Here is an 11,246-nt window from a genome sequence, read left to right as displayed (position 1 = left end):
TAATTAGCCTCCAATTAAAATAAATAAATTTATAATGATACTGGATGCTTGGGGCTGGTGCATTGGGACGACCCAGAGGGATGGTACAGGGAGGGAGGAGGGTGGGGGGGTTCAGGATGGGGAACACGTGTATACCTGTGGCGGATTCATGTTGATGTATGGCAAAACCAATACAATATTGTAAAGTAATTAACCTCCAATTAAAATAAATAAATGCATATTAAAAAATCTAATAGATATAATCAGTTAATTTAATAAAATTACAGGACAGAAAGTCAACATAGTATATCAAATGTATTTCTATGAAAGCAATAGTTAGAAATAGAAATTAGAAATAAAAATCTATTAAAATACTACTAAAATGTGACTTTTGAAGCACATATTTAAAAATATATATTAAAGAGTTTTATATATAAACCAGAAAACACTACTGAAAGAAAGTAAATACATCAATAAAGGGAACAATATGGCATATTGATGATTAACAGATTTTATGTTTTCATCATATCAATTATTATAATGTCAATACAATTCCAATAAATACCTCATAGGCTATTTGAAGAAACCGACAATTATATTTTGAAATTTATGTATAAACATACAGTTTTAAAGGAACCTAGAATAGAAAACAACTCTCAAAAAAAGATAATGGTAGAAGAACTTATTCTACCTAAATTCAGGACCCACTATTAAGTTCCCATAAACAAGACTGCATGTACAGTTCTTTTGCCTCCTTAAGAAAACTTATTCCCAAGTGTTTTATTCTTTTTAATAAGGAGGGGAAAGACCTACGCACTGAAAACTAAAAGACACTGATTAAACAAATTGAAGATGACACATAGATGGAAAGATATATCATGTTCTTGGTTTGGAAGAATCAATATTATCAAAATGACCATACCACACTGCCGGGGACCAGCCCCGGCTGATCCAGGGTATTCGAAGGAGAGACGGCGTAGGCGAAGATCAGGAAACAATTGCTTAATTAAACGTTAATTAAGGATATAAAGAGTAATAGAATGAGGATAGCTCAGTAGGAAAATTCAGTGAAGAAAAGAGGCTGAAATAAGGATAGCTCAGTGAGGAAATTCAGTGTAGAAAAGAGGCTGAATAATTCAGCCAGAAGGTAAGAGAAAGAACGACATGGTGAGATCAAGTTTCGGTGAACAAGGCCCGCACTTTATTTTTCAAAGTAGTTTTTATACCTTAAGTTATGCATAGAGGATAATGGGGGAAGGGGTAGAGTCAGGCAGCAAGCCAGGCTTTCTTCCTGCAAACTTATCATATGCAAAAGCTTAGGTGATTTGCATCATCTTCTGGCCCGGAGGCCTGTTAACATTTTAAGACCTTTTCTTCAGAAAACTTATTTTTCTCTAAAGGTGATTGGTCAGGAGCCACCCTCCAAAAGCATTAGATAAAGTTGCATTCCTACAGAGCAAAGGTGTGGTGGGCTATAACAAGAAAAAGAATTAACTCAAGGGTCCCAGGTTACAAACATTAAAGCTACTACTCACACCAATTATATTCATCAATACACTGCCAGGGACACAGCAGGTAAGGGATATGGAAACTTAGCAGCAAACATTGGCCCAACAAGTGAAAATCCCTTCACCAATACAATTTCTAATCAATCTTTTAACTACTCAAAAGAATCTGTGTTTAGACAGTTTAGAACATCTCCTGCCTCTCACAGTTGGGAGGCTCTGAACAATCACATGTGGCCGGAAAAACCTATTCAGGCAGGCTAGAGGATTTCCAAAGGAGTTTGTAGGTTAAACACTGTCACACCCAGGAATTATTAACTGAAGCTGTAAGCTAACTTTTTTCAGAGAGGTAGTGGGGGACAGCCCCCCGTAAAGTCAGAAGTGTAGGTGAAAGCACAAAGCAGAAAGTAGGCAAACTCTGGTTTTGGGGGTAGATTGCTCGAGAATTTCCAGGGAGACTCCTGAGGCTTGATCCCGCCTTTGCGTATGCCAAGCCTCCTTCCTCATGACCTTTGCAGAGGCGGAGCTCGCTCCCCGCACCACACAAGGTAATCTACAGATTCAATGCAATCCCCATCAAATTACTAATAGAATTTTTTACAGAACTAGAACAAAAAGACGTCTTAAAATTTGTATGGAAACACAAAAGATACTGAATACCAAAAGCAATTTTAAGAAAGAGAAATAGAGCTAAAGGAATGAAGCTCACTGGTCAGATTATACTACAAAGTCCACTCATGCAAATATGGTCACTTAGTCTGCAAGAAAGAAAGCAATGGAAAGAAAACAATCTCTTCAATAAATGAAGCTGTGAATACTGAACGGCTCTATGTAAAAGAATGAAATGAGAACATTACCGACATCACACACACACACACACACACACACACACACACACACACACACACTTTAAAATGGATTAAATACCTAACCTAGCATAAAAATATCAGTAGAATACTGTCTGACATAAATTAGAGCAAAATATTTTTCTATTCATCTCCTAGAGTAATATATATATATAAAAAAAAAGAACCGTGCCTAATTAAATTCAAATCTTTTTCATGGTGAGAGAACATGTAAACAAGACAAAACAAAACAAAACACACAGAAGGAGAGAAAATATTTGCAAATGACACAGCTGACAAGGGATTAGATCCCAAGATTTTCAAATACCTCATATTTACAAATATCTCAATGAAAAAAATACAAAAATGAACAAAAGATCTAAATAGACATTTCATCAATGTAGACACAGATGCCAGGAGGCACATAAAAAGATGCTCATATTGGTAAGTATTACAGAAATTCAAATTAAAACTGCAATGAGATATCAATTCACACCTGTCAGAATGACCATCATCAAAAAAAAATCTACATCCAGTAAATAGTGGAGAGGTTGTGGAGTAAAGAGGACTCTCTAACACTGTTGAAGCTAATGTAAATTGATACAACCAGTATGGAGAACAATATGGATTTTTCTAAAAAAAGAAAACTAAAAACTACCATTTGATCCAGCAATCCTACTCCTGGATATATATCTGGAGTAAACATGAGTAAACATGGAGTAAGGATACATGGACTTCAATTTTCATCACAGTACTGTTTACAATAGCCATTGCACAGAAGCAATTGTGTCCATCAATAGATAAATGGATAAGGAAGATACAGTACATATATGTAATGGGAGTTTTCTCTCTGACGTGAGTTCACAAGGTAACTACATCACAGATATTACTGGGATAGAATTACACCATCTTTGTTATTCATACAACAATCAGCCTACTTAAAAAGCCAGGTTCAGATAGAGAAAGGACACTCACATCTCTTGGCTGTAAGTGCAGGGAATATAATTCCCTACTCAAAAATGAGTGTTTCCCAACCATGTCCCTAGAGAATACTTGCTGCTAAGACAAAATCTTTCCATCAAAGCAGATAATTCCTGAGAGAGAAAACTGCAGCTATAGACCAGGTCCTAGAACCTGTATGGCAAATTTGGTAAATAACCATGCATGCAATTGAAAATGTCTTTTCTTGTTGTTTAGATTTCCAGAGAAAGATTTGTCAAGAGTGCAAAGACCCATTTGAAAATGTTTTCACCACACATTCTGCCTCCTAGCTTTTGGATCAGACCATTTATGGAAGATCATTTTGCCTTGGTATTCTAAGTGAATTTACTCTAAATTCAAGTCCCATGTTTTCTGTGAAAGCTTTTTCAGTCTTTAGGCTAGAAGAAAAGATTTAGACCTATAGAAAGATTTACTTAGCTTCTATTGGCTTGATATTGAATTATCTGAATAACCTCTTTCTGAGAGTGTCACATCTTTCATATTGGAAGTTTCTTATCCAAAGAGGAGGTCAATTTTAAAATGGAATTAGTTTTGAACACCCTCCAATATAATTAATATCATCTAAGACTAGAAGGTAAGTGCCGGTGCCAGCTGGCAAAGTCGATCAGGTCCCAAGAACATGCACGGCGCGGCTGAGAAAGAAAACGACAGTAAAAGAATTCTACAACAAAGATGGGGTTGAGAGGTTCAGACACGTCTCCACGAAGGGATGCAGTCTGACCACAACTTTATTCAGCATCTTATATTTATACAGGGGAGCGTGAGAAAGACAAGACAGTATTTTTCTTGGTTGACCTACACATCTTACAAAAAGTCACAAGAAATCTTGAGAGCATGGGAATGGCACCCTGTTATTATTTCTTACACCAGATAACATTTCTCTGTGCGTGAGAAGTTTGTCCAGAACTCCAAGTGTCTGCAGTAAATAATCGCCTAATCTCTGGGGTGGCGGGACAGAGAGCTATGTTTGCAAGCAAACCCTCAAGGACTGAAGCAGCTCCTAGAGCTGTATCCTTTAGATAAAGGACCCCGTTCTCATGGGCAGCTCCCCGCATCTCCCCCTTTCTTTTTATATAGGCGCACGCTTATGTTCCTTTAACCACAGACCATTTCCATAGATGGAAGCCTTTATCATCCATAGATCATCAATCAGTTTTTCAATTAAACAAGGTGCAAGAAATGAAACAGTTAAAATTATTAAGAATAGTCCTCCTATGGCCGCTCCCAAGTACCAAATACTATTGACAGTAGGTACATGTTGAAAAAGTTATTTAACAAAAGACTCAGCTCTTTTTGCAACATCCAAATCAGGTCTGGGTGCATTTTCAATGTTCATTATTTCCTGATGTAGATGCAGCAAATCTAAGGAAATATTTTCATTATGCCAAATACCTTCTAAATGAGCTTTCACCTTATCCCAAGCAGTTATACTACAATTATGTATTTTGGGGGTAACACAGATCCATCGAAAATCAGCATGACATTGTACCCATAATCTCAACTTTATACTTTGAACCTCTTCACCTAAAAATTTTACAACATCATAAAGGGCATTCAATCGGTCCTCTAGCTTTTTGTCAATATCTTCTTGAGTCCCCAGGGTAAAGGATACATTTTGTGCCAGATTATTAACAAAAGTTGCAGTTTGCACTGATTGTGTCAGGGACAGGGCTGCAGTAATCAAGGAGGCAATAAAGGTTACCAAAGCTATAAATCCCAGAATTATTAACCCTATTCCCCTGGGATAACGCATTAAAGTGCCCTCTACTTCTCTCCAAAGTTCAAGTCCTCTTTCATCATATTAAGACCCATTAATCTTTACAGGAACCATAACAAAAGCAGGCCGTCTTAAGACTAGAACCCTAGTTTGATTAGTAATTCCCCTAACGCAGTTAGTCGAAGTACAATTGTTACAAGTTACATTATAATTCCATAACCCAGGTTGTATTTTTACAGATCCTACTAGTAAAGCATAAGGGTGAGGCACACATGCATGAGGGTACCTCATGGTGAGATTCCATAAATAACCATGTCTCACTTTTGATCCCATCTGAAGGTAGGAACCCTCACATCCAAGGGCAGCAGCTAGTTTCCAGATTTCTGTTTGGAACACTTTAGAGCCGCCCAAGTTCCAAATATGGGATGCAAAGTTTCTATTATCCTGAGCTCCAGGGTTTTGGGCCGAGTCTGGAGACCAGTCCCACAATGACTCGTTTGTCCCAAATATGTTATAAACCATAGCAGTTCCATCTCGACACAGTTTCCATGGTGCAGCAGTGACTCTTCCCCTTGTTCCAAAGTCGCAGAAAGGAATAGCTAAAGGACCAGTTCCATTACGATGTTGAGGAATTCCAGATTCTTTCGTTACTTCAGGAATATATAGGCTCCAACCATTGTCATAATCAGCATATCCTGACTCCCCAACAAAAAGACATCCTGTTGAATTAAAATATCTAGACAGACAAATAGGTAAATGATCAAACACTCCATGATAAGAGAAATTAACTTGATTAGGAATAATATGTTTATCTGAAAAACCACCTAAAGCCACAGTATCATTAGTGTATATAGGAATGGACCGACCCTCCCAGCCCACCAGTTGGAGAAGGGGAGGGTCGGGGAAATAAGCCCAGTAAGCATTTGAATATTCTTCAGAGTGTGCAGTATTAATCTGATTTAAGATAATTAATAAGGTTATCAGGAAGCTTAAAGGCGATATCGGATCGCCCTGCACAGCAACGCAATTCTGTGCCTCTCGCATCAATGTCTGGAGTTGTTGCCGAGACGGTAATTCATCATGTTCTTGAATCATCAATCTCCTCATCTGATTTACTAGAGATCATCTCCGCCATGCGTACCAACCTTTCCGGCAGCCAGCGTGGCGCTTCGGCATCCTGTGGGAAAACACAAACATGCCCTCGTCCCCAAATTATTACTGGATCTGGTCCATACCATTTTCCCACAAGTGGGTCTTTCCAAAAGACTTTAGGTCTTATTGTTTGCGCATCTAAATTCTAAAATCGTTGTGCTGCTGAACAGCCACATATATCCAATTGTAAAAAATTTTTGAACAAATAAAGCATGGTTTAGAGAGTTGGAGGGGGTATTGAGATACAATTCCCCCTTCTTTAGTTTTTGTAATTGATGTTTGAGAGTTTGATGTGTCCGTTCAATAATTTTTTGACCTTGAGGATTATAAGGGATACCTGTTTTATGTGAGATAGACAACTGTGTACAAAATAGTTGAAGATTTTTTCCAGTGTATCCTGGACCATTGTCTGTTTTTATGGTCTTAGGGGTTCCCATAACAGCAAAACATTTAATGCAATGAGCTATATAATGTTTGCTAGCTACTCTGGATTGTAGAGAGGCATGTAAAAAGCCAGAGAAGGTGTCAATAGTAACATGAACAAATTTTTGTTTACCAAATTCAGGAATATAGGTAACATCCATTTGCCATATGTCATTTGGCAACAATCCTCGGGGATTAACTCCATAATGGGGGACACTAAAAAATTGAGGGCATGTTTGACACTGCTTAACAATCTGTCTGGCAGCTTCTCAAGTAATGTCAAATTGAAGTCTCAAGCTATTGCTGTTTTGATGGTGTAAGCTGTGAGAAGTTTTTGCCATTTGTTCTAAGGAAGGAAATATCATACGTGTAGCTTCATCAGCCAAAGCATTGTCTCGTGCTAAAGGTCCAGGAAGTCCAGAGTGAGCACGAATATGACCAAAATAGCATTTATTAACTCTGGAGCAAATTAAATGTTGTATATCACAAAAAAGAGTTTGGATAGTAGAATTCAGGGTACCAATAAATGGAACAGTCTCAATAGTGTTTAAGGCTCTTATGATATATTGACTGTCAGAATATAAATTAAATGGAGCAGAGATTTGTAATAGAGCCTGAAAAACGGCAAATAGTTTTACTTATTGAGCAGACTTATAATTAGTACGCCAGGTGGCAGTATTGTCCTGTATAATCAGACTAGCTATTCCATTAGAAGAGCCATCAGTAAATACAGTTAGGGCATCGGCAAGGGGCTGAGAAACAACGATTTTTGGAAACAGAAATTGGTGATAGTGAGCAAATTGCAAAATTTTATCCCTTATCCCGCTTTTGTTGCTGATACAGTACTTCTTTGACTGTCTTTCCTTGTAATGCCACGGCCAAAGTTATGCCTTGAACGTACGAAGGGCCGATATCGGCACAAATCCGTACATAATCGGATAAGCCTCCCTTTTTTCTGTAAGGTCTCAGGGCAGCTTGACAAGCTGAATTGGCATTCTCATAAGCAAGCTGTTTAGCCAACATCATTCCTGCCTGCTCATCCCCTATCATTTTACTAATTGCCTCAAGCAGGCGGGCAACAAAATCCTGATATGGTTCATCTGGCCCCTGGCGAATTTTAGATAAAACTTCAGTCTTTTTATCAGAATTTGGAAGTTTTTTCCATGCTCGTAGAGCCGCAGCACTAATCTGAGGGTAGGCTTCAGGCAAATAATTAAGTTGATTATTAGTGTCTGGATAATCCCTCTCTCCCACCATCATTTCATAAGTGGTGTTCAGTCCCTGTCGCCTATTGATATCAGCTGTGATCCCACACTGCTCAGCAAACTCAGATTTCCATAGTAAATAATATCCTCCAGATAAGCAAGACCAAGCAACCTGTTTCCAATCATTAGGTGGCAGATTTTGATTTCCCAAAGCCTCTATAATAGCCTGAGTAAACGGCGCAGTCAGGCCGTATTGTGCACAAGCCATTTTTAACTCTTTTAGTTGTTTAAAGGGTAGCGGTTTATAATACCTCTGTTGTTGAGCATTTTCAAATACTGGATAGATTCTTGAAAACCCAGGAATATGTTCTCCTTCTTCATTAGCTCGCTTAATCGCTTGTTGAAGAGGAGATAATAATATCTCACTTCTAATTTTTATGTTCTCACTGGGATATAGAAGCGGGGATAGATATAAGCTCTCGCGGTTCTACGAAAGGCGGAGTTGGATCGAGCCCAGCAAGAATCGAGGGAGGATATGCTGGAGGCGCAGGCTGGCTGGAGTGGGAGTCTCCCTGTGCTTCCTTTTTTACTGTTATAACAATTTTCTGAATTAAATTCTCCAGCTGTTCTTTGGAAAGCCCTGAATTTTTTTTTTTTTTTTTGCCCTGAATACTTTAATTCCCCTTTTCCTGAGGGGGATTACATGCTAACCATCATCTCCCAAGGCATATCCTCTCTATGGTACTGAGCCACTTGTTCATTTAACTCTTCCTGTTCATCAGAGCTTAACACATCATCATTTCCTCCAGCCTTACAAGCTGCTCCCTCAGGCAGGGCATAAAGCGGCTCGGGGGGGGGGGGGGGGGCAGGGGGCGGCAGGCTCTGCAACTTCAGGTTCTGTGGAATCCCAAAGGGCCGTTTGAATCTTATGTCTCTCATGTTTAGGATCCAGACAGTCTCTTATGAGAGTCCACAAAGAGAAAGCATCCACAGGGACACAATTGGGACCATGTAAGGAATAATATGTCTGCAATTGTTTTCCTACTTTCTTCCAAGTTTCCAGACTAACTGTTCCTTCCTCTGGAAACCAGGGATAAACTTCTTATATAAAAAGTAAAAACTTCTCTAGCTGTAACTTATTTACATGAATTTACCTACATTTTAACATAGTTTTCAACATATGTACAAATAACTGGGGGCTATTGCCTTGTCCCATGATTTATTACTCTTGACAATAACACTCCCTGCCCTTTATTTCAAATAATTAGGAATTCCTTGTTACTTAACTTCAATCTTGGTGGGCAGTGGCCGTCGTCGCGCTCCGATTCCCAAGTCCGTTCAGGCGCCACCTGCCGGTGCCAGCCGGCAAAGTTGATCAGGTCCCGAGAACGTGCACGGCGCGGCTGAGAAAGAAAACGACAGTAAAAGAATTCTACAACAAAGATGGGGTTGAGAGGTTCAGACACGTCTCCACGAAGGGATGCAGTCTGACCACAACTTTATTCAGTATCTTATATTTATACAGGAGAGCGTGAGAAAGACAAGACAGTATTTTTCTTGGTTGACCTACACATCTTACAAAAAGTCACAAAAAATCTAGAGAGCATGGGAATGGCACCCTGTTATTATTTCTTACACCAGATAACATTTCTCTGTGCGTGAGAAGTTTGTCCAGAACTCCAGGTGTCTGCAGTAAATAATCGCCTAATCTCTGGGGTGGCGGGACAGAGAGCTATGTTTTCAAGCAAACCCTCAAGGACTGAGGCAGCTCCCAGAGCTGTGTCCTTTAGATAAAGGACCCCGTTCTCACGGGCAGCTCCCTGCAGGTAAGTTTTTCAATAGTTCTGTTGCTTAGTAAAGATTGTTGTTTTCCATATATAGTAATTGTTATATTTTAATACTTTTTGAATACAGTAGTAAATACATTCAGCACCTTCTTCAAAAGATATCATAAACCTAATTTAACAGAAGAAAATACTAGTCTCACTGAGATTAAGAAACTTGTTAAGACCCTTTTCTCTAACCCCAGATATACTTATTTTTAATAATTAAGACTACTCATGAGTATGAAAACAAAACTTAAACACATTTCACACACAAAAAGATATCAGATGATATGAAGCATTACTTTTTTAGTTCAAACATACATATGAAGAACTTCCTGGGAGTAAATGCTAAACATAATATGGATCTCTGTGACTTCTTTAAAAGTAAAATTGGAGATGATTCTTCCTCAGTCTATTGTATGGTCAACTGTTTAGATGTATCATTGCCAAAAATATCAATTATTCCTAATCTTGAGTGCATAAATATCCATACAAGTGAGGAAGGTCCTCCGTGTATCTCCAACAGTGTGGTGTATACATTTATACATTTCTTCAATCAGTTCTCATGATAGCCTGTGATGTGAGGTGGATTATACTTCTCACTTGATATTGAAAAACAAAAATATAAGATGCCAAGATTCACCTCAGATCAACAAGGAGCAAGTGAAAAAAGGTAAGATTCTAATCTGGATCTTCTGATTCCCAAATCAATATGCTCTCCCAATGGGATTGTCATTTTCAACATCATTTGCAACATTTTGCAGAAGAGTGTGGGTTCATGCTTTATAGGGATATTTTTGATGGAGGAAGTGTAAGTAGGGAAGAGAAAAAAAATGTACCTTTAATGAAAGCAGTACCATATAGTTATTAATACTGGGGGATTTCAGTAAATTATACTGTGTGTGTACATCTCTGATCTTTGTATAGGTTGTCTCTGAAGTAGGGTAAAGATAAATATGACTATATTGGTTCTATTTTAAAAAGTTTACTAATTGTTTATTGTAATAATATTATAAGTTATGGTTTAAGAATTTGGAAAAAAAAAAGTGTAATTTAAACTAATCTTAACTCTGTCCTTTGTAGCTGTCTGAGTTTTGATAGAATTCTTAACTTCTCTAAACTTCTACATCCTAATGTGGAGGAAACCAGAATTGAAAGAGACACGTATACCCCAGTGTTCATCGCAGCACTGTTTATAATAGCCAGGACATGGAAGCAACCTAAATGTCCATCAGCAGATGAATGGATAAGAAAGCTATAGGACATATACACAATGGAGTATTACTCAGCCATTAAAAACAATACATTTGAATCAGTTCTAATGAGGTGGATGAAACTGGAGCCTATTATACAGAGTGAAGTAAGCCAGAAAGAAAAACACCAATACAGTATACTAACGCATATATACGGAATTTAGAAAGATGGTAACGATAGGCCTATATGCGAGACAGCAAAAGACACAGATGTATAGAACAGTCTTTTGGACTCTGTGGGAGAGGGAGAGGGTGGTATGATTTGGGAGAATGACATTGAAACATTCAGAATATCATATAAGAAATGAGTCGCAGGTCCAGGTTTGATGCAGGATACAG

General features: G+C 38.3%; 1 protein-coding gene across 1 annotated transcript; it reads right to left on the bottom strand.

Moving 5' to 3' along the window:
* Nucleotides 1-1,989: 1,989 nt before the first annotated feature.
* Nucleotides 1,990-9,044, bottom strand: LOC113877692 (endogenous retrovirus group K member 113 Gag polyprotein-like; the record flags this gene model as incomplete). Its single annotated transcript, XM_027518065.1, is given in 5 exon segments — nucleotides 1,990-1,998; nucleotides 7,440-8,256; nucleotides 8,312-8,493; nucleotides 8,540-8,710; nucleotides 8,745-9,044. Coding segments are annotated over 5 exon segments (1,479 nt in total), but the record flags the coding sequence as incomplete, so codon positions are not given.
* Between the last annotated feature and the right edge of the window lie 2,202 nt (nucleotides 9,045-11,246).

Source organism: Bos indicus x Bos taurus, chromosome 19 (genome assembly GCF_003369695.1).
Source record: "Bos indicus x Bos taurus breed Angus x Brahman F1 hybrid chromosome 19, Bos_hybrid_MaternalHap_v2.0, whole genome shotgun sequence".
NCBI lineage: Eukaryota > Metazoa > Chordata > Mammalia > Artiodactyla > Bovidae > Bos > Bos indicus x Bos taurus.
Note: the sequence above shows the minus strand (reverse complement) of the source record. Positions and strands in the feature narration are given on the sequence as shown.